The sequence below is a fragment of the Peromyscus eremicus genome, chromosome 15, assembly GCF_949786415.1.
Source record: "Peromyscus eremicus chromosome 15, PerEre_H2_v1, whole genome shotgun sequence".
NCBI lineage: Eukaryota > Metazoa > Chordata > Mammalia > Rodentia > Cricetidae > Peromyscus > Peromyscus eremicus.
Window position 1 is genome coordinate 85,027,623 of NC_081431.1, and position 24,617 is coordinate 85,052,239.

Consider the following 24,617-nt stretch of genomic DNA (forward strand, 5'->3'; position numbering starts at 1 on the left):
GGTTTCAAAGGTCCAGCCCTTCATGGAAGGAGGGTGTGGCTTGGCAGAAAAGCACCCACCAAGGCAGAGGAAATCAAAGAAATTGCCCGAACTTCTGGCTTTCTCCCCATTCCCCTTTTACCCCATCCTGGCTCACACCATGTACTGGTGTTGCCCTCATTCAGGGCATGCCTTCTCCCTTGGTTAATCCTTTTAGGAAAGCAAAGTGGGTCTCTTTTTATGAGGGAATTAATCCCATGCACTATGGCTTTTCTCTTATGAACTAATCACCATCACCTCTCCCAAAGGATTTGAACAAATGAATTCAGAGCAGACACGATGTTGAGACCATCGTCACATATATCAAGGGACAGTACAGGTGTACAGAATGCCATCTCTCAGCATAATGAGCATGAGACAATGCCCAAGTGGCAGGAGCATGACAAGGGACATAACAAGGTCTCCTTTCCTTTGGATTGTCCCTTCTCTAGAAGCTATGACCATATCTCCTACCAAAACAGGCAAGCCTACTGTCTTTCTTGGAAAAACACGAACCAGATATCCTGGGCTACAGTGTCATTTATTAGAATCACTGCTTGGATTTGCTAAAACACTGTAAGATCTGTATGCACACTCGAGTTTACAATAAAATGTGTCAGAATATAGTCCTGGCTTCCTGAATGTTCCAAGGTCAAGGAAGCCAGGGGAACTGAGGAAGCAGGGTGCTCAGGCTCTCCGACACTCTCCCGTCTAGCACAGAGCAGGATTCCCTCAACCTTTCCATGCCTGAAGGAGGCAATGGGACCTGCAAAGGTAAGTCTGACTTCTCTTCATTGTGCCCTGAAGACTGTCATATGACAGGTGTCCTTCCTGTGCCTGAAGAGAAAAAAGTCCATGTACAGGGACTCCAAGAGGAATCCGGACAAACAGCCATTGTTGTCTCTCCAGTTCATTGCCTCCAGCTCCTCGAATTCATTGTCTTCAGTCACTTGTCCATGGGGTTCTTAATACATTAGGGTGTGTGTGTGTGTGTGTGTGTGTGTGTGTGTGTGTGTGTGTACATGAATGGTGATGTGCAAATTCAGAGATTTGCACATGTTGATTGCACACTCTACCAATGCTCAACCCACAGCGGCTGTTTATGAAGCTTCCTGTGTCAGTCAAGAGTCGTGCTAAATCACATCTGTTATGCTCTTTCCCCTCAATTTCTCTCCTTAATAGGAGCTTCAGCCTCGACCCTTGCTGTGAGTGAGGAGAGGTTTACACTTTTTCTCTCTCAGTGTAGAGGGATCATTTCCATCCTGAATAAAGCAGGTCCTGTGCACCCCTGGACCCAAGCGGAGTGGGAGCTCTGAGAAAAAGAATGGTTCTAATTGTGCTGATGATCTGTATAAACAGTCTTCACAGACAAATAAAAGTGTTTCCTCTACTCTGATATCTTCAGAGTTCTACCCTATGAACCTTAAAAAATTAGTACTAAGAGCCTATGAAATGCTTCTGAGCGTGTATATACACACATGCATGCAAACTCACACACACACACACACACACACACACACACACTCTGCAGATATACCACAAACATGTGCACAAATGACAAGTCATACATCCAGACAGTCTCTTACTCTTTCAAATAAAGATGATAGAAAAAAAAAAGTAATCACACACAATAGTGTGAAGAGAGAGGTGAGGGGAGTCAGGTAAGGAAGAGAATCTGCATCCAATTACAGCCGTACTGTTTTCTGGGTCAAGTGGATTGCACAAAAGTTTTCAAACCTATAAAAAGACCAGCAGGGGCTCGGCCTTAATCCTAGAGCTAGCTGCTTCCCTCACCTGGCCTGAACAACTTAACACCGCTCTGTGCACAACAAAGAGGGTCTTCCCCGCACCTGACCAGCCCAGCCAACACCGCACTGTGTGCACCAGGGAGGGCGGCAGTCTCCTCCCCGGACCAGTGCCAAACACAAAATTGAGTGTGGAAACTGAGGCAATTGCCCTGCCCTAGGGTGAGGAGTGCTCCTCTCCTCTCTCTCTGTCTCTTTCTCTGTGTCTCTCTGCCTGTCTCTGTCTCTCTGTCTCTGTCTGTCTCTGTGTGTGTGTGTGTGTGTGTGTGGGTGTGTGTGTGTGATGACTGAGGGAGAGGGTTGCATGAGTGAGTGTGGGCCTGGTGATATCCACTCCTCCAGACCTTGACTATCACACATTCTTCCTCTGTAGGGACAGACTAGGATGGCAAGGTCTCTGGAACTGGCAGCCTCCTCCTCCCTCCAGCCGTATGTCATTTGCACTTTTGAAGTCACGGTGGCTGTGATTACTGGGGTAAAACTGTCACGGGTTGAGCTCATTAACATGGTGGGGAAAGCTTGTGAGACTTCTCTCCTCCCCGAGGATAAAATGTTAGAGGGAGCCTCCATTTCCGTGACGTAGCTTCCCATGCTTCCACACGTCATCCCAATCAAACCGCTGGCTCACCAAGCCCGACTTGTGTGACTTGTGTGGAACCATTTCTTTGGTCTGTCGTTGCCCTTTCTACCTGGAATTAATAGAAACAGACTCCCGGCCACACAACACAGAGAATCTAAACCAGCCAACAACGTGATAGAAAAGAGGCACCTGAAGGGCTTTCAATGAACTCCTCTGCTCCACCCTGTCTCCATCACTCTACAAAGATACCATCTTCACCCAACACAGGCATGGAAGCCAAGCCCAGGAGGAGTCAAGGAACTTGTTTACATGACCCTCTGCCCTCTTGCTGCTGAGTTCTCGGCTGATGGCAAAGTTCAAGTCTGAACAGGTGATACTAGCAAAGGGATGTCTGTCCGACTCCCACACTGTAGACCAGGGAACAATGCACTAGGGATTTGTAAAAGAAGAAAAGCAAGTTCCACACTGTCAAGAACCTAGGCTTCCTAAAGCGGAGCTTTGTGCCGTCACCAGGTCATCATCCTCACTTACTAAACTATGAGGAAGAATTTAAAAGCTGACAGACACAAAGCGTGCTCATACTGGCTGGCATCCCTGCAGATCAGATCACTGATAACGCCCTAATTAGGATGAGACTGTGCTAAAATGAGTTGGCTTTCCTTAATGTGATCAGAGATGGGAAGCCAGGATGCTTTCCACCCAGGAGTGCTCCACCAGCACTGCTGGCATCAACAAGAGCAGTCATCTGAAGCCACCTTTCCAGACCCAGAGCCAGCAGGCAAAGGCAGGGGCCCGGGAAGGTGCTCTGTATGCCGTCTGCTGTGACTTCCTCACCCCCAGAGCCTCAGTATGTAGTGTCACTTCTTAGTGAGGACAGGTGAAGTCCCCACAAGCCCCGAGAACTCACCTGGAGAAGCAGCCTCCGGCTTCCTCACTGCAAACCCATCCTTCAGCTTCTCAAAAGTCACCTCTGCTCACAACCCTCCACCTAGGAGCGCTCTCTTGCTTTAATACCCACCTATTAAAATTTTCCAGGATGATAAAAGTCCCAGTCATTGTTTTTTTTTTTTCTTTTGTGGGGTAGGGAGGGGGAAAAAAAAGCCCAATGCCTGAGTCTACTTGAAATCATTTTGAATTTTAATCATAGCAAATGTGTTTTAACAGTAGTCATAAAATGAACATTAGCACATATACAAAGGACAAGACACCAGTTTGGCATACAAAAATACCATATATTAAAATCAGTTCATTGAAAAAACTCAGACTGGCTAAGACACCATCTATAACAGAGAGAGCAAGCAGGGATGCTTTTAGACATTCGGATGAATAAACAGCAGCTTGAGATCCCATTATGAAGTCAGTATTTGGCAACATTTGGACAAGAATTTCTACACTGCCCTGCAGCTCATTTATCTGTAGGGCAATTTGGCCCTTTAAAAGAAAAGCTCCCCAAATAAATAGTCTCCATGATTATAAATGAAACATGTCAGGAACTGAAATTTACAGCCTCAGAGCAGCACTGACCTCACCCTTTGACTGCACTTATCCTAGACTAGGAAGCCCATGTGTGGAGCTTGAAGAATGGAAGGAAGCAAGAGGGTGGTTATGTATGTCTTCTGTTGGGAGTTTGTGGCCAATTTCCCAAGCTGAAAGCAATTTCCATACCATAACCATCAAATGAGGACACACAAACACGTGGTGAAATACAGGCATATAATAAATGGCAGCAGCCAGAATACAACCATAATATTCTTCAGCTTATTTTTCCCACAGTAGTGCTCAAGTCACAGTAGACTCATTGCATTATGAGTTTTCCACAGCAAACAGGGTTCACTTGGTATGACCAACTCTATGTCCAACTCCACAGCAGGCCCTGGAATTTTCTACAGCCTTGATAACCCAAGAACATCAGAGAGGATGGCAGGAAAGATAAGAACTCCTTAGGAACTTCCCCCTGGGCCAAGCGCTTTCCCTTTGTGTCTTCAACTTGAGCATGCTGAACTGAATTGGGTGGTCCATGATGGAATGGGCGGGCTTGATGAAGTCAGCCCAGATCACATGTCACTGCCTTCAACTGGCTTCTCCCATGGCTGACATATAGTGCCGGGTCTTCTTTTGAAGCCATAATCTCATCACAGATTTCCCTCTCTTTTTAAAAATAGTTTCTCCTTTTCCAGGCATATCGTCCTATCTGTTCAGAGCCCAGGAATTTGTCTCCACTTTTCCCTCAGGCGGGGCTCCTTGGCAGTGGGTTGGTTTTGAGCCCAGTTAGCCAGCCCAGTAGGAGACAACCACCCCAGCCTTCTCTCCCTGTGCGGAGACCACATAGATATCCGTTTGTCCCCTGAAGGACATACTTGGCACATCTGTTTCTTTCTCTTTCTACTCCCCATTTCCTTGCCACCAACACACCCAACCATACGGGATTATCAAAAAGTAAATGTCTAATTAAAGACCGACTAGTCCCATTGGAAAGCTCCTGTTAGAATAACGCAGTAACTCATTGGGCAGGAAGATTACAGGAGACTGTCCTGTGGGCTACAGCCTTCCATCTATTGATGCATTCAGAACAGTGATCCGGGAAAACAGGGAAAGATACAGCTATGATTCTGTAAAGAGCGAAAAACCCCACTGTTGAGACTCTCAGGCGGCCCCTCAGTATTTTTGTTCTAATGGCTGATTGTCCCTAAAAACATAATATGAATAGTATTAAAAATTCTTTTTTACATTAAAATCCAGATAATGAAATGAGCATTTTTCAAGCACCGCTACAGCATGAGAGCCACACATGTGGATACCCCAGGCAGTGAATAGGGAAAAATCAAAAGACCATTGACAGAGCAAGCAAGGTAAGGAAGTGTGCAGAGAAACTGAGTCACATTGGAGGAGTTTGAGGATAGTGGTTTACAATCTTGACACATAACAGGGACCAAAAAAGAAAAAAAGAAAAGCTATTCAGAAGTCAGAAATTAAATGTACCATCTGCTCAGTGCCTCAGCAATCATTGGCTTTCCGATGATGTTATATAGGATTACCCACTTCTTTACATGTGGAGATGATGTTGTACAGGATTACCCACCTCTTTACATATGGAGATGGTGTTGTATAGGATTATCCACCTCTTTACATATGGAGATGATGTTGTATAGGATTACCCACCTCTTTACATATGGAGATGGTGTTGTATAGGATTACCCACCTCTTTACATATGGAGATGGTGTTGTATAGGATTACCCACCTCTTTACATATGGAGATGATGTTGTATAGGATTACCCACCTCTTTACATATGGAGATGATGTTGTATAGGATTACCCACCTCTTTACATATGGAGATGGTGTTGTATAGGATTACCCACCTCTTTACATATGGAGATGAGTCTTAAGAGTTTAAGACATTCCCCAAGGTAGTTGGTTTGACACAGTATATGGAGATCATAGCAGCTGCTTAAAAATTAACATATAAATTCCACATTTTGTGATCCATGAATGAAGAAAAAGTGTTGATAATCTTTTCTACTTTATCTCCAATTACAGCTAAAGTGTGTGTGTGTGTGTGTGTGTGTGTGTGTGTGTGTGTGTGTGTGTGTAGTATAGTATAGTATAGTAAGTCAATTGTGTCAGAAAAAAAAATGGCTTTAATTTCCACTTATTTTTCAAGAGTTTCAGGTTGAAAAAGATCCAACAACTGTCTCCTTCGAATAGATACCATGAGTAAATTATCTTGAGTGTTGCCTAGAGTTTCTGTCTGGGTGAGGGTCATCTTGCAGGTGATGTTTTACTGAGTATGGTGGAAATGTCAAAAAGCAACTTTTCCATCTAGGTCACCGGTGAGAGTTGGTCAACTTCTAGTGTGGTTATAAAATGCTGCCTGGTCCATGGCATCATTGTTCTAGGAAAGAGGAGCTGCAGTCATGTGGGTACAACCCATAGCATATGAATAACCTTTGCCCTCCTAACTAAAAGACATAAGAAAATAACATTCGGCCAACATATAGATACAAGTTAAAAGCAGGCCCCAAGGAGTGGTCTTCCCTACTGAACCTGCAGAACTGGAAACCCAGCCCAATTCTGCTCCATTAAAGCAAACACGCTTGGTTGCTGTTACACTGAGAGCAATGGAGAGGCAGGCTAAGCAATTTTGACACAGCAGAGATTTTCAGATGAAGGAACAGGAGCACTTTAAACCCAAATCTAAGCACGACTAAATGCCACACTATCAGCAACAGTCTGATCTTTATATAAAAAAATGAATCTCAAGCTGAATTTTCTGCTTCCCTTTACTTACTGAAAAGCAATTCTACAGAGTAGTTGCAATAACCTTCCATTTTCTAAGTTCTACTGGGCCATGTTTTGCTTTTTTTTTAAAACTATGAAAAATGTAAAAGTGCCTTTGTGCAAAGTTTCAAACCTTTTAATGATAACTAAACTTAAAAAGAGAGACACTAAAACAATGTCACATCTCACTCTAAAAATAGTGCCTCTGTTTTAGCTTGGCATCCAGAAAATTACACCCACATATGTCCACACCAAATACAATGACAAGCTGGCTGACTTCAAGGGCAAACACAAGCACTCCGAACACCAGGAAGCAGCGTGCTCTTGGATTTCTCCCCTCACTGATGCAGTGATGAAGTCAGGAAAGAACACCAGGAAGCAGCGTGCTCTTGGATTTCTCCCCTCACTGATACAGTGATGAAGTCGGGAAAGAGATCAGAAGTGAGCGGGGATTTCATCAGACTCTTATTTATTTGATTTTCTGTAACATTGACTCTTTTTGGCCACAAGACCCTAAACACAGTTTCACAGCACAGGTCATGCACAGCTTGCAAGTCAAAATTTTACAGCTACTATCTAGCTATGAGCTTTGGACAACAGATTCACATGCAGTTAATGGCCCCAGAAGAGGGGCTTAATAAAGCTCTCTCTAAATTTTACTGTTCATACCTTTGTCCAAAGTATCTAAATAATAACCCCAAAGGACAGTGGATGAGATTTATTATCACCTCCCACCCCCAAGCTCATAAACTTCTTTAAGCCTAGAAAGGAATCTCCTTTGGGAAATTGTTACTAGCCTGCAAACTCTCTTGGCCTTGCTGTTACTTTGTGAACCTCTTGATGTCATTATGACCAATGTGGTAGCCACAAGCCACATGGGAATGTTGAACTTCAAATTACTTAAAATTAACTACCATTTAAATGCCACTTCTGCAGTCGTCCCCCACTTAATTGCCCAACAACCGTGTGACTAGTAGCACAGATTACAGAACAGTTTCCACTTATCCAACAGCACTGACCTAGAAAATTCCAAGAACTGTACCAACACACAGCTGACACTCCACCAGGCCCACTCTGCAGCCATGCAGGGGGTGAGATTGAGTTATATGTCTAAAGAAAATACCTTAAATTGAAACTCAGAGCCAGTTTGCCTACGTCATCACAATTTATGTCCCAGGGCATTACACAAAAATTTTCTAGAGACAGCATATGAGGCGGCACACTTGGCTCCACTCAGCATGGTAAGCATTCTCTTGCTTACGTCAAGATCATTAATAAAGAGGAAATTCATGCTTCTTATAAGTTACTATTTACACAACACTCATTGTCCTTGACATACGGGGGAAAGGGTCCTGGACAATGTTTCACACATCTACATATTCAAACCATATGGTTTGGAAGCTTTCTTTCAATAGCTATATTCATCCCTAAATCAACCCTTCTTTTCTTCCCAGAGAGGACACTACCTAAAAAGAAATTAATCTCTGAAAGAACCCTTTAAGTGAGAGCTGACATAGCAAAGGGTATTCATAGACCCTGTAAAGAATCATAGCCTGACAGAGAAGGTGGCATGCAAGGGGGGGTAACAGGGCACAGCAGTACACAGGTCTTATCCTCTAGCCACAGAGTTACCAGCTGTACACTCCTCTCCACTCCTACCCGCCTCCTCCACCATGAGCTCATCTACAAGATGAAGCACTAGAGGCTCCTTTCAGCTGGAACTTCTGTGTTTGCCACTGATGTGTGACTCTCAGCCCTGGTTGCTTGTGTCACATGGGTAGACAGGTTTTTAGCATTGCAGGTAAATTCCAGAAGAAGCTGAAACATTGAGTATATAGAAATTGGCAGCTCTCTCTCTCTCTCTCTCTCTCTCTCTCTCTCTCTCCTCCCCCCTCCCGCCCCCCGACACACATACACACATCCTAACAAGCACATATGCAAACTATAGGCAGAATCTAGTTCAACAGTGTTAAATAATGTTTCTTAGATCAAGCCCACACACAGAAGCTCTGACTGGGGCTCTGACTGTCAGGTTGTAAGGTCAAGAATCTACCAGGGAGCAACTGATTTTGCTTAACTGCAGCTCTAGCATGAGCTGTTGTTAAGTAACAGGTCTGTGGACATTTTTACTATACAACTTTGCAATAAAAAACACAGGACACCATATTAACACATACATTAGTGTCTATAAATAGCCTCCTAAACAGCTAGAACCCTATCACACATTGCACTATAGGATCAGTCATTTTTTTTTCTACTGTGTAGAAAGGTATGTAGATAGCTCTCACAAATTAATTTAAATGTGGCCTGTCTTAAAATTGCTAGGGTAAAGTCCATTGGAAACGTACCATTCTTAATGCAACATTTCTGTCTATGTATATTTTCCCCTCCAAGTGAGATAGAAATTAGGTCAGACATGCATTATAGCAGCCTGGGAGTTTGAGAAATTGATACTAACCCAACAGTATATTATGTTACATAATAGAGGATAGTATTCAGATAATATGATACCTAAATTATTAATACCAAATAAATCCTAGATTATTTGTTGTATAATGCCCAATAGCTTACAAGATAAAATGGTATTTTAACCTCATTTCTAGTTTGAGCCGTCAAATACAGTTTTTTCTAAAGGCCTTACAAATTTGAAAGATTTAAAAAACTAGAGCTCATAATTTGATGTTGAATTTTCATGCCAATTGTCAGCTTTGTGTTCTAGCTATTACTCTTTGGGGTTTTTTTCCCACAGCAAAGCCATCCCTTCAGTACACATCTGCTGTGCTGCATGAAGATGAAGGCTAGCATGCCAACACGCTACCTCCACCTTACAGAACTGCTTCTGTCTTTGCTTCATAGAGTCCGCCAGTCACTGCTGATCTTTCCGTTGCTTTTCCATCCTTCCTACCATTTCAGGGATTCAAAAGAACAGCCAAGAGTGGATTCCTTGACAATATCACAAAAGGAGTTCAAAGAGGACTATCGAGCTGACGGTTACTTCGGAATGCACACACAGCCTGGGACAGAGACTGATCCTTTCAGCCTAACTAACCTTTCTTCATGAATTCACATTTCAAAACAGTTGAGCACTCAGGAGAAACTGGTCCACTTACACAGGGAACACCAGTTTTTCTTTGCCATGCTACTTTCATCAGTAGAAACATTTTGAAACATAACACATTTTCTTGCTGATTCCAACAAGATGAAATTGCAATTCTAAACAGGTTAATTCTTACAGGAACATCTTGAAAAACGATCACGGACTGTCTATGAAAATGCCCATCTAGGTGTGCCATCAGTAAGCAACATTTGTGAATTTCACACAATGATCTCCAAACTTGGGGGAAGTGACAAGTTCTCCTGACATTCCCCACCCGTGTCTTACTGACACAGGATCTCACACAGCAGAGCAGCCAGTGGGTATTGCAGGAGACGTGGGGGGGGGGGACTCTCGAAGGGCAAGATCCAGGCACTGACGAGGAGGTCAGTGTTTCAGACATGAGGCTTGCACATGCCTGCAAAGTCTTCCTCCCAGGATTCTTCAGGAAAAACTTAAACATCTGAGGTAAATCAGTTTACACACACAAAATACACACACAGATTCACAATATTTACATTTTAAATTCTTACTTCGTGGGATGGCTTGAGAAATATTGGCATATAGGTTTCCTGGGGAATTAGGCATTTCCCATTGTTTCCCAGTTCATCATTCACCTACTGGGCTTCCAGCTTAACAAACACGTAGCAAGCTCTAATCACAGATGAGGAGGAATGAAGGAACACGACAATACACAAGACGCTGGAGACACCTGTTCAAATACCTTCTTCAAACAACCAAAAGCTCTGTTTTATTTTGATTTGGGTGTCATTCAAAATGTATAAAAAGGTCATGAAGACCAGGCTGCAGACACACACACGCGTGTGCGTGCGCGCGCGCACACACACACACACACACACACACACCAGCTCTGTGTCTTCACTAGGTTTTTTTTCTTTTAGCATGGATTTGAGGTTTAATTCTACTTGCACGCACAGCATCTGTTTTAACCTACAATCTACCGTATTGAGAGAGGTCATTGCACCCACATGTACAGTTTCATGTCTAAGTAGAAAAGCCTAACTTGGGAAGACGATTTTGGAAAATCATAAATTACAGCCCATTGAATACACAATTATGAGGAAGCATGCACACATCTTCACGGCTGTCACCATCTCCAAACAGTTCTCCTGGGAGCTTGCTGAGACCTCACCCTCTGCTCTTGGCTTCAGGTGAATCAAGTGGCCAATCGGAGGCCAGCGCTTGCACCAAATGGTCAGTGTCACCCCCATCACAGGGACCCCATCGCCAACACCTGCTTACCCCCTAAGTTGGCACCCACAGAAGGCATCCCTGTGACAGGGTTCAACCACAGGATATCACAGTGAAGCGCTTGGAGATGCAGGACATGTTGTGTAGCACGATGCCCAAGAGGAAGACCAAAACACAGGCCACCAAGATGACAGTGCACACACCAGACCATGTGGAACTCTTCACCACACCCCGTCTGTCGGGCTCCTCCTCCACGGCCTCTTGGGGAGCTCCACCCTGCAGGGGCTGCTGTTCTGCAGGGATGGTCACCACGGTGAGGGACTTCTGCTGGTTCCCTGGCAGCAGACGGCAGCCCATGTCTCCTGGCAGGAGAGTGCGCTCCTTAGAGATGGGCAGGGGCAGCATGTAGCACCCATTGCTAGGAAGTTTGATAAAGACTGGGGTGTGCTCGGAAGTGTGCGGGATGGCGATGACTGCCAGGACCTCGGGGTCATCGGGCAGCTGTGATACAGAGAAGCCTGGGGGCAGCTTGGTGACGCCACGGCACCACGGGCACCTTACATCCTTCTGGCTGGTCCTCATCTGCTGGAGGCACACCGAACAGCAGGTGTGCTTGCAATCCAGCAACTTGGGCCTTCGTCGCGGGCTATAATAATTAAAACAGATCTGACATTCCAGCAGGGAATCCTGGGAGAGTGTCTCCATCGTGGACCAAGAGCCGAAGGGCAGGGCCAACAGGAAGGTCAAAGAGCTGGTTCTCAAAGACCACTCCGAGTCAGTCTTCTCAGGGTCGCTAGGGAATCAGCAGGCTCACAGGCGTCTATCGTTCATACATGTGATAATTTCTGAGGGAGAAAGATAATGCAAATGAAACTAATTAATCCATTAAAAGAAACTGCAATGTGCATTAGTTAAAACATACCATAGCTCAAAAGTATTGACCCTGGGTTAAACTTAAGAAAATGCCTCACAGCTGAGACTGTAGGCTTTTTGTAATGCCCAGTGGGAAATCAGTTTCTTGCCTTTATTTACCTCACTGTAAGCATTCACAGCCAGATACAGGGAACTTTATAGACCAGGTGCTTTGTGTATGCGTAGTTTACTTGTTTTATGACCATTCCTTTCTTTAATTATACCTTTACATTTTGTTATTTTACATTATCCCATAACGCTCCCACAAGTGTGTGGGACACAATATGATGTTTCAATACATGCTCACAGTGTGTGATGATCAAATTAGGGTAATTAACATATCCTATTACCTGGACATTTACTGTTGATTTTTCTTTTCTTTTCTTTTTTTTTTTTCTTTTGGTCATTGTCTGTTGCTATTTATATGTACATACACATGTAAGCTCAAGGCTAATGTCAGGAGTTTTTCTTATCTTCTGTCCAAACTAATCATTGAGGCAGGGTCTCCCAGGTGAACACACAGCTTGCCCATCCACCAGCCTAGTGAGCTTGCTTACCCAGGGCTTCCCTGTCTCTGTCCCGAGAGCCCAGTTTACAGGAAGCCACCACACCCACCGGGCATTTACCTGGGTGTTAGGGACCCAGACTCTGGTCCTAGTGTTTGCCTGGCAAGTAATTCATCTGTCAGCATCATTGCCTTTATCCTAGCTTATGTGGACTCACAAAGGAAGGGGTTTCATTGTGACAGATGCAGACAGGCAGACAAATGTCTCCTTTCTCGGAGGTGATTGAAATAGCCCCACAGGCAGAAGCACTCAAAGCCCATCTTTTTATCTCTTCCTCCAAACACCTTCAGTGAGATAATTCTTATCAATCAGCTTTACACGAGACCAAAAGAACAAAAGGACAAGCGCCCAACAAAAGCAGAGCAGCCTACGGCCCTGGAAGTGCTGCAGGCAAGAGGCCAGGCCCAGGGAGAAATCACTGGTCAGGTCTTCCAGTTTCATGATTTAGGCTTGCCTGACTGAAAGCTTATGCTTTATGAGACTTTTGGCAGTGGTGGGGAATGAACCCACGACTTCACACATTAGGAATGTGCTCTACCCTGAAGTTATACCACCCAGCTCCTAAAAGCAAATACCCTTAACTCACTGATCACAATTGTTAGTGAAGACCTAACAGGAAGATTCTGTGTGTGTGTGTGTGTGTGTGTGTGTGTGTGTGTGTGTGTGTGTGCACATATACGTGCACACATACATATATATTTGACTATATATGGTTGGGGAGAGGGTACATATACCTCCTTGGTATCAAGCAGAGAGGTAGACACTTATTCAAATTGAAATGAGGTTTGAGGGCCCCCTTTGCCCTTCGGGTTTGCAACAAAGGCTGCCCAGGTCTGTTTCCTGCCTAAAGCATCTCTATTCTTCCTCTTTGTGTGTCTGGAAAGAACTTTCGCCATGAATTTTTTATATTTTTAATTTAATTTCCTTTGTAAAATTAAAAAAAATGACCCTCTTTGATACACACATGGTTAAAATAAAAAATTTAAATTCTCGAAGAAGCAACACAATTTGAAGAACAACAGTATATTATGTACTAAAGAGATGGCAGGGAGGGTAAGGCGCTTGCCAGCCTGGCAACCTCACTTCAGATCCCCAAGCCCATGAAACTCTCAGAAGCGGAACCGGCAGCCCACATCTGTAATACCGGCATTCCAAACTGTAGTGAAATGGTAAGCACAGTTGGAAGCGGGCAGCTCATTGGCCAGCTAGTGCAGAGTACACAACACAATAACAGAAACTCGAGAGACCTTGCCTCAAACAAGACGGGAGGAGCCCTATGAAAGACGGCTGCCATAGACATGCAATACAAAAGTTACGTTAATCACTGACAAAATTAAATGATTAAAAGAGAAACATACTTCTGTGTGTAAAAAGCACCCACTTCAATATTTTATTAAAACTAAAATTAATAATACATCATTCAGAAAGTCCGTTTCAGAATCAACTATATCTCTAATAAGTAATCTGAGTGGTCAGTCATGTACAAGGTAGATATGTGTCTAGCATATGGTATATACACATATATGTGTGCACATGCATTCATGTGTGCTCACATGCAGATGGAAGTCACAGGACAACCTCAAGTGTCAGTCTTCAGTCACCTCCCCCTTTTTGCTGTGAGACAGTATCTCTTATTGGCCTGGAATTTCCCCAACAGTCTAGACTAAGCTGGCCAGCGAGCCCTCCTGTCCTCCAGCTGCTGGGGGCCCTCTGCCCTTCACCTCCGATTGTTCATTGCTGGGATTACAAGTGCCTGCCACTCTGCCCAGCTCTTTAGAACAGTCTTTGTAGCTAAGACTTAGGGTCTGCCTACAGAGAGTCTCAAATTAGAGCTGGGAGTTCCAACTACTTATGCTTTGTTATACTGCTTCACAAAGGCTGGAGGAGTCGGGGATGTCTAATAAAAAAATCTGAACCATAGAAGAGAATCCGGCATGCAGAGCAAGAGGCTAGATGGTCTGTTTTCAGGTTAGGAAAGCAGTGAGTGAAGGAAACAGAGTAGCCATTATCTGGTTATTCTTCCACCTCCCAGTTAGGTGGACGGTTGTATCTAATACTAGAGAGACTTACAGGTGTCTTCTCAAAGTTTTACAGCTGTTGCTCTCCTTATTCTTGGTCTTTGACAAAGACACTTTGAAAGAAAGAAACAGTGACTCAGCACTAGAATGCTTCCCAGCAAGTCTGGGCCCTGGATTCAGTGCCTAGGACCATCAACAGATGGATGAAGGGCTGGGGAAATAGCACAGTAACAGAGTGAAGCCCCACGTTATCCCCTGTATGGCAAAGATTAAATAAACAAGTTACTTCTCGGAAAGCCTGTGCTCTAGTACTCTTCCACAGGCCAGGGCAGCAGATCCCACAGGGAAGGAAGACAGCACCAGCTATAGACTGAGGAATGTGGCCAGCATCAAGTGCCAGGCATGGGGCTTTATAGCAGGCAATGGAAAAACACTAAAAAGTTTGAGAGTAAGATTGATCATCTGGGTCAGGTTGGAAAGGCCCACGAGCAGACTATCACGTTAGACAAAGAGGAGCCGTGGCCTGGGCGAACAAGATGAGGTGGAAAGTGTAAAGAAGTCTTATGGATGTTGACATAAAAACTGCAGCTCTCATCTTAAAGGGAATAAGAGGAAGTTTATTCTGGAGCTATTTTGAGTGACCGTGGCCCAGGAACAAAGATTTAGGTTACCCCAAATTCCATGTCTCAATGTGGAAACAGTTTCTTAGGTTTACAGAACAAAGAAAGTCATAAATGGAGGCAAGTTTAAAATACATTGGTAGGTACATCAGAGAGACAGGTACAGCAGACCACTAGTTCGCCCCAGTCCAAAAGCTAAGAATGTCATCAGATAGCGTCTTAAGCCAATAGCAAAGCTTCCCTCATCTTGCTGTAATGACCTCTCTATCATTAGATAGTTACAGGACATTAGCTCTGGCAGAAGAGGGAAAGGAATTTACTTCAGGGCTAAAGCTAACCTAAGACAAGGCCGTCAGCCTCCGGATGGCCTGCAGATGACCACCCTCTCCACAGCACTAGAGTCCTCATCAGTCAATCAGCTTTTACAGACAGGGCTTCTTTTTAGGAGATCTCATTCACATAGAGTGAGGCAATTACTGCAATGAAGAGGTCACAAGTGTGAAGACATCAAAACAAAGCCTTGATAGGAACACAGTGTCACTGAGACAAGTAGAGATGACATGCAACGCGTTTGTTTAGGACATACTCCACTGCAAGTTCCAGGAAGGTACTTAAACCACACAGGGAAAGTCAATGCTAGGCAGAAGAGACTGAACAATCAGGAATGTGAGCTACGGGCTCAGGAAAGTTATGTAGAAATTAGAAAGAAGAAAGTAGGTGTATTGCTGCTGTGGAAAATCCAGAACAGAGAAATGCAGAGTCCTGAAGAGATGGCCACTCCTTTGTGGGTAGTCTTCCCTTTGCCCTGTGCAAGGTTACTTACCCTTCCTATGGCTCACTGTCTAAAGAGAAGCCACGCCTAAATTATTACGGTGGTAACTGGTGAATAATCTTTCTGTAAATTTATAAAACCCATAACATGGTGAGTTTCAAATTACATCAGAGCAGGACACTGTCCTTATTCTGTAATCTACCCCTCAACTGATACAACGTGTATCAACTGCTGTGAAGTTGACTTTGCAAAAAGTCATGTTTGCTTAAGGAACTACAGGAACAAGTCCTCGGGGGTCAGGCTGACAGAAGCACAAACAGAAGAGGAAGACACACGCCCTTAACAAGGAAGACCGAGGGCTCTTCTAGCCTTCTTGCAACTTGTCTTGCTCTTTTTTCCCCCTCTCTAAAAAAACCCTTCCAGCACCCAGCTACCTATGATGAAGCTTTGAAGACACAGCCTTCCTATCTTCTCAGGATGCCTGACACTTAATAAAACTGACTCCCTTCCTTCCCAAACCTCTGTCTACTGAGCTTGTGATTGGTGAGCAGCTAGATGCAGATCCAGGGACATTCCTTCTAATGTTGTACTCAGAAATAATGTATTTTTCATAAAGAAAGCAAAACAAAAACTCCCCGAGGTGTGTTGATGAATCACACTCTTAGCCGCTCTTAGTGTTAAACTCACTGACAGAGATCAAACCATAGCATGACCCATTGATGTGAATGTCCACATAGGGAAGGACTGACTACTTTGAGCTATGGTAGCAGAAAAAAATCACAGAAAAGTATTAAAATGTCAGAATCCTGATGTTTTATGAGAGATCTTTCCTTAACAACAAGAAAACACTCTCGCTGTAAATACATCTGGAGATAAATGTTTCATGGCATCAATATCAAAGTTGTCAATCTACTAATTAATCTTCTTTCCATTATTATTTAGCTCATGTACTAAGTAATAGCATGGGGAACAGTTTAATAAGTGCAAAAAAGGTAGACTTGTGCTCTTGTGCTCTCTCTCTCTCTCTCTCTCTCTCTCTCTCTCTCTCTCCCTCCCTCCCTCCCTCCCCCCCCCCCAGATAAACCAGATAAAAATCTTCTCTATCTCTTAGCACCTCTGACTATGACACCAGGGAACATCATTTAACTTCTCTGATCCTGTGACCTCATTAGCCAAGCAGAGATGGTGGCATCTTGGCTGAAGGTCAAGTGAGTTCACCTCTCTGCTCAGAGCATAGCAGTATGTGATTTGCCCAGGGAAAATGCCCAGGGCCACTTTCCTGGTTATCAGAACACTGCTGTTTTGAACAGCATGTTGTAGAGGATGCAAGCATTCCTCCTGGCTCTGCTCCAAGGCCTGCAGCACCATCACTTTTTCAATAAAGCCAACATGCAATTTGATTCATGAATTTATGCTTAGAGAAATGTTCACTTAATTTGTGTTAAGTTCCCTTAAAATTAGATTATGCTACTCAATTTCCAACTCCATCCAAGTAAGTCCCACAGAGGCAGAGTGGGAACACAGTTCTTGTTTTTGATGCTATAACCCTGAAAGCCTTTTTGACAGTGGCGTCTCTAATTTATACCCTGCTTTCTTTCTATACTCAGCCAGTCTGTATGACATTACAGTTTGTTTTCTGGAGCATAATTAGTAATGAAGGTGATTAGTTAGGTAGAAAGAAGAAAATGTATGAGGCTGTGGCCTGAAGCTAATGATGAATCACTCTTTTCTTCTTTCATCATGAACTCAAAAGAAGTAAATCCACATCCAAGAGAGGAAACAAGAGCTCTGTCCACTCAGGCTGGAGACGTTCAAAGCTCTTGTCAAGTGTGTTATACAAACATGCACACCAGCAATTGCCTTGGGAATCTGTGTTTGGCATTGCCTTCTTTGAGAGCAAGATGAGATACTCAAATAAAATACTCATTAAATTTTAAAGGGAGTGAGTACTGTGGTCGAATGCACAAGAACAAGTATAGGCTGAAATATATTGGACCAATTTTTAAAAATGTCACTGCAATTTATTTTTTTTCAAAGAACCTAAAGTAAAGATCAAAGAGAAAAACAGGGCACACAATAAGGAACAGTGGCCAGGCAAGACGTTTCCAGAACACTATAGCCCACAAGACAGAACTTACTTCCAAGCACGTCTTCATAAAACTGTACCTAGTTACACATACAGTAGCTTTTGTACACTATGCAGATTAACTAATATCTGCATGATGTATGGATTACTATAGCTTTAGAGAACCTTTGGTATCAGGGATCTGGAACTATTTTATGTTATTGACATTTTTATAAAATAGGATTTCTTTTGGAAACTATGTGATTTGTACATCTTTATAACTGAATAAATTTAGTGGGAAGTGAAATAGCAAAGGTCTGCAAAACTGAACTTTTACAATTCTAATAACTTCGTATAAATGCAGACACATGAACCAGCGCAAAAGTAGACAGCGATGAACTAAACAGTCCAGGCTGGCTTACTCCATTCAGTTAGGCATTCCCATGCACTCCTCGGCCGCAGGCTGATCAGGAAGCCTTTGTGGAACCATGGGTGATACTGGTCGCCGCATCAACCCGATCTGTACCTAACCACAATTGATGTTCTACACAAGGACCTAAATTTAATGGTAGCATTGAAAGAAATAGCAAAGATTAAACTCCACACTACATTGCTTTTCTTTTTTCTACTGAAACAGCTTATATCTCTGAAGTAGGCCAGCGACCTGATGCTTGAGGGAGATATTTGCAATGAGATTAGGTAAAATATCATTCCATTTTATCTGGTGCTTTAGCTGGCCAGACTGCTTACTTCTACTGTATCATAGCCAATGTCTCAATTAGTGTCCAGAATGGAAATGGCCTGGTAATGTCCTTGACTTCTAATTTTCTTGCAGCAGGGAGCCATCCTTCCAGGACAAGGGACCCTTCGTAATCAACAGTCTACTTGGTTCAACTACAGTCAATGCTTTAATGGAGCGAGGCAGTGGGTACTGGATATTGACAAAGTTCAGTTGAGGATTCCATTGGCATAAGTTCCAATCTTTGTACAATTTCCCTCATGGAGCATTCTGAGTTTCTGTACTTGATGAAGCCCAGAGTTGAGAGAGTAAAACCATTCTTTAAGAGTCTTGGATAATGGAAATGGGGAAGGAGATGCTGACAGTGATGGTGATTAACCGGGTAGCAGAGGCAGGGAGGGCGGGGAAGAATTTCAGTGGTTGAACAGGACGAAGAGTAACAGAGCAACTATGATGCTTACTGCCCGCAGGGGCCTTCCTCTAGCCAAGCCCCACTTCCTGAAGCTTGCTCACCTCACAGTCACTGGTCTGGCCACAGCCTAGTTGCCCTCTATGCCTGTAAATGGCATGGAACCAAGAACATGCTGTGCCCAGGGGCCCTGAAAGAGTACATGACAATCCTCTCACTGAGAAACCTAACCTGCCAACCAGCCATGGCTGCTAGAGGTGGTTTGATTCAACCTGATATGTGTTCTGTAAAAGTCAAGCTAGCAAGAGAAAAATGCATTGGACCTAGCCACAGTTTGTTACTGAGTGTTACAAAGTGACTACGATCTAGAAATTTAGCCACTAAAGCCAAATTCAGTATCACACAAGTCATGATGATCACTGGTTTTGTTTGACTCTCTACCCAACAATCAATATCATTTGGAACAGGAGATACGGATTTTGGATATAACTCTACTCTTAAAAACGACAAGCTATCTTAGGAAAATTGACTCTGGACTGGATGGTGCCTTAAAGAACCTTTAGTAAAAGCACTGTATGGCATGCTGCTGGGTTTCCAACAGCACGGCAGCCCTCCAGACTGCTTGTTCACTCGATGTCTTTTATACCCAGCAATGATTCAAGAAGATGATGTTGGTGACCTTGAAAGAATGCATATTTATGTGGCATGAGGAGTGGCATCTAAGCTATTTATGGCAGCCTACATTAGACGTTATTATGCTTTCAACCTGGGATGCCCCAGGAGCTCACATATACAGTGTTGTTTCCCAGCTGGTGACACGAGCTTGCTGGACTGTGGAGCCTTTCAGAGGTGGGCTTGGTTCTCAGAAGATCACTGGGGGAAGGCTTTTCAGAGTTACAGCCCAGCCTCTAACTCAAGCCTCGGTCTGCTGTCTGGTCCGCTATGAGGAGCTGGTGTAGCATGGATACCACTATGAACTCCACCATGCCCTCCCTGTAAGCATGGACTGAGATCTCGTGATCTGGAGCCAAAGCAAACCTTCCTCCTTCAAGTCGCTTCTGTCGGGTACTGTGGTGGAACTATTGAAGAGTAACTCTTTTGTGCCCATTCAAAGAATGTATCCAGCTAGGGTTGATGCTCATTCAGAAACAACGCACTTGTTTCCAGAAACAACGATAACCTTTTAATATTTGACCAGTGCCTGGATCAGGGAAGACATTCCTGTCATCCCAACTTGTGACCCAGGTAATTCAAACCATTCTTAAAAAGAAGAGACTGCATGGCCATGGGGCTCCTGCAGGAGACCACAGTTACATGTGGCATTCACCCATCACCCTGCTCGGTAATTCACCCATTACCCATCACTCTGAACTGTCTTTATTTGTTCTATATCCCAGTAACAGCCAAGGAAAAGTTGCTGATGGGAAAGAATAGCTACAAAAGACTGTCAGGGGAGCCCAGGCTTCCCAGAGCAAAGGAATGATAAAAGATGCTAGCTTCCGAACAAATGAAAAACAGTCCACTCGATCAAGTAACTGATGAGTCTGGCAAACTGGTGAAGTCACCGAGATGGAAGTTCACCGAGAGGCTGAGCCTTATCAAGGGTTTGCATACCCGTAGAGCAAGGCAGTCCACACAAGTAAACAGATGTTCATGGAGAACCATGACAAGCATCTTTTAAGGCACTAGGGACACCATGGCAAAGAAGCGTCCCTGCCTGTTTGTAGCCTGGATGTCCATCCTTAAGGGAAGAGCCATGCCCAGAGAAGCACAGGACAGAGGAAGAGCATGCAGAGAACTGAATGGAGAATTTTCTCCACTGTCATGTACATGTAACTAACCATACAAAGGGCTAGCTAGGACCACTGAGGAATGCTCACTGGCCATTGGAGACAGGAAGAAGACTGGACCTTAAGGGGCTACTGTGAAGAGCCAGGCAAGCTGGAGGGGAGGACACTGGGGCTTTCTGTATTTGATTAAGCGTTATCCTGGGAAGCAAGGCAGGCTCTGAGCCCACAAACCATGCAGATGGAAGACTCTAAGGCAGTATCAAGTCAGGGATTGAAGATGCCCCAAGGCCAAGTTGGACTCACTGCTGGAGATTAAGGGTGCAATAATTTGACAGACAGGAGTCATGCATGAGCTGATGGGTCTAAAGGCAAGCTCAAGCTCCCAGAAACCAAAGGCCTCTCTAGTTAAAGACTTTGATAATCCCTACTCTTCATGTGTAGGCCACCCAGGACTTTTAAAGACCCCCAAATTCCTACACAAATATAGACTTTTTGTGATGCTGGGATTCAAATCCAGGGCCTTTTGCATGCTAGACTACCACTGAGCTGTGTATCTCCCTTACCTATACTTTCATAAAGTGAACATCCCCCATCCCAACTTTGCTGTATTGACATTGACAGGGGTCTCACTCTGTAGTTCAGGATGACCTTGAGCTCTCTGTTGCCCTACCTCTGTCTCTTGAGTTCCGGCTTTACAGGAAGTACACCATCAGACTCTGACACTCCTAATTGTTTTTACCTAACCTTAAATTCCAAGGGAAAAATTGAAAGCCTAAGTCTTTTAGTGCTGTCTCAATTCATCAGAAAAATAATGGCTTTGCTGTGGCATCCTTGTTTCTAAGTTCTGATTCTCAGCAGGTTCCAGCATCTGGAATGTATTGTCAGTAACAGTGTGTTTCAACAACGGCAAGATGTGAAAGCAGTCATGGATAAGAACTAGAGAGCTATGCTCTGTAGTGACTGGCACAGAACCTCAAGTCAGGTACAACGTTCTTTCAAGCCGAGTGTGTCTGGGGGTCAACATCAAAATGAAGCCTACTTGGAACACCCCTCATCTGACTAAAAGTAAAAACAAAACTTCTGCGAAATCCTGCCATGAATTCCCATTTTAGAGCAGGTCCAGTCCCAGGATAGAGGTGAAGGGTAAATAATTATAAATCCCTTCTGCTGAGTCTCAGGACCCAGCCACCACTGCCCCACTATTCTGCCCCATTCATGCTTTTAGAAACCCCTTTGTCTTTCCTAAGATTCCTTCATTTTCTTTCCCATTGTTCCCCAATGGCCTTTCCCCTACTAAACTAGGTATATAATTCCTCATCCTAGCTAACTCCTCCAGTTACTCATTCATCACTTAGCACAAGTTGCATGTCTAAACAAATATTTTTCTCTTGTAATCTGACTTTTGTCAGTTTAATTCAGAGGCCCCTGACACTGCTCTTAAGACAGGATAGGAAAAGTTTTCCCCTCCCCCAACAGCTCCAATAAAACTGCACCTACAAAAAAGGGCACTGAGGAACTGAGTCCTGTCCATATTCCCTACCAGTCTACCCCCATTCTTTAAATTCAGCCTGTAACTCTGGAGACACCTGTCCCCAGCCAGCTTAACAGGTGGTCTCTGTAGCAGTTACAGAATGCAAAGTACTTCTGTAGTAGTTTTGCATTCCATTTTGAAAATCAGAAGGCTCGGGATACAACATGACTGTTTTACAGGTACAACACTGGAAAATGATTCCAGCAGGAAATCTTGAGAGCAGAGCCAAGAACTTTCACAACGGCAGTCGCTGGCCTGACCCACTGGACTGTTAGGGATCGACACCAATATGTAGAGAAGAGGGAGGTGAGGAGGGCACCGGCCCACAGGATTACCACTGCTGAGAAGTCTGCTGACAGGCCACCACGGCTGAGGACCGTGGGATGCCTGATTGCCACCCAGTCCAAGTCCTAAGGTCAGAAAGGTAGGGAAACTGATGGTGAAATTTGTGGTTCTATTGCAAAGGTCTGAGGACTGCTGGAGTCATCCCCAGGGTTGGAAGGCTAGAGAGCATGCGTCAGCTTTTCCACGGGCATTTCCATGGCAGTGGACAAGTGTACTTTAGTTCTAAGGGATCGGGGAAGTGAAGGAGAATAACTCACCTTCTATATCCATTCTCTCTGGGCTACTGGCTGACTGGATTCCTGGCCATACTCGGAGGTAATCTTGCCCACCTAACTCATCCCATAGTTCTCCTTCATCCTCTGACACCCATACTGCTTTGGTGGTGGCAGTGAGGAGTCAGGGCCTTACTATGTAGCCTAAGATGGACTTGAACGCGCAACCATCGGCCTGCTTTAGCTTCCTGAAGGCTGGACATTGGTGTAAGTGATAAGTTACCACACCCGGTTACCTAGCATTCCACTTTACCAAAGGTCTAGGTGTCTTGTGACCCAGGCATGCCGACACCTATAGTTACCCATCATACCCAATACTAACAAACACCTTAAGTGAAAACAAGTCCAGACTACTGAACAATGTGGGCAGGGATAGGGAACTCATGATAACTGCACATCAAAGTAAGTTCTTTATTTAATGGAACTTCACAAAGACATAATGATAAATTGCTCTTGATATGGACACAAATCCTAAATTCATTTGCATGGTAGTGGCAGCCATAGGCAGCTGAGTGGATATAGACACAGCCTCGTTAGTCAACTCTACACAGTAGTGTGGTAGCGTGGACTACCACACCATCATCCTGTTCCCTTTCTATATCTGTCTCGTATTAGTCCTGTCTTTCTGGAAAACCCTCTCTAATGCAGGAGGATAGTGTGCAAATAGTCAAACACATCAAGCATTCTTGGATGGACAGTTCATGACAAAAAGAGGCTCACTGGGGATAGAGGGAGAAGCAAGTAGGGGAACGCTCGGAGTTACAAAACAAACCAGCCCCAATTGTTTGTGAAGAGCCTTTTACTTCCACACATACACACACACATACACACATACACACACACACACACACACACACACACACACACACACACACACACGTTTAAACTCCTTTAAACTAACAACTCAAGGAACATTCAGTGCCAAAGCTGAAAAGAATGGAAGGTATAAGCCTGGTGGTGTTCAGACCCCTCTTTAAATGAGCTGGTTTGAACCATTCAGCGCACTCTTCTCTTGAGCAGAGTGTTGCCGCAGTCTCCCTGCCTACCCTCAGCACTCGTGACTCAAACTGGAGTTGCAAAGACTCCCCAGAGGCATTGGCACTAAAGCTGAGCCCCTGGAGGAATGAGCGTCAGTTTGCTCATTACTTCAGCTCTCTCTTCCTTCCGGCTGCAGTAACTCAATGAGGGCTGATTTTCCTCTTAGGCAAAGTAAGAAGGGAAGGGGAAAAAAGTCCAAACTCTGAAAGTAGACAGTGAACACTGGTGCAAAGCAATGCCATCCATCATCAGCTTGGCTTTTCCAACCTAACAAGAAGTTCAAAACACTTCTGTTTTCTTAGATGTATTTTAAAATCCAAGCTTGAAACAAAGTTAATCAACAATAAGACACACACATCTAAAGTGTGTGGTCGATGGGTTCTGACAACTGCTTCCGCCTGTAACCACCACACCTCCTGAGATATTGCCACCACCTGCAAGTTTCCTCCTGCCACATCAGGTTCACTCATCCACCTGCCTTCACCCTCACTTCCTGCAGCTTCTCTCCTGCCTCCTAGCCCATAAGTACTAGCTTAGGAGAAAATGACAATAC

The 24,617-nt window shown here is 44.2% G+C and overlaps 1 protein-coding gene across 1 annotated transcript in view; it reads right to left on the reverse strand.

The window, feature by feature from the left end:
• Nucleotides 1-10,630: 10,630 nt before the first annotated feature.
• The window catches only part of Rnf152 (ring finger protein 152), a 67,304-nt gene continuing 53,317 nt past the window's right edge, over nt 10,631-24,617 (reverse strand). The window contains exon 2 of the mRNA XM_059280914.1: nt 10,631-11,832. Within this exon, the coding sequence (XP_059136897.1) occupies nt 11,081-11,692 (612 nt within the window). The 5' untranslated portion in view covers nt 11,693-11,832 and the 3' untranslated portion in view covers nt 10,631-11,080. The remainder of the gene's footprint in view (nt 11,833-24,617) is intronic.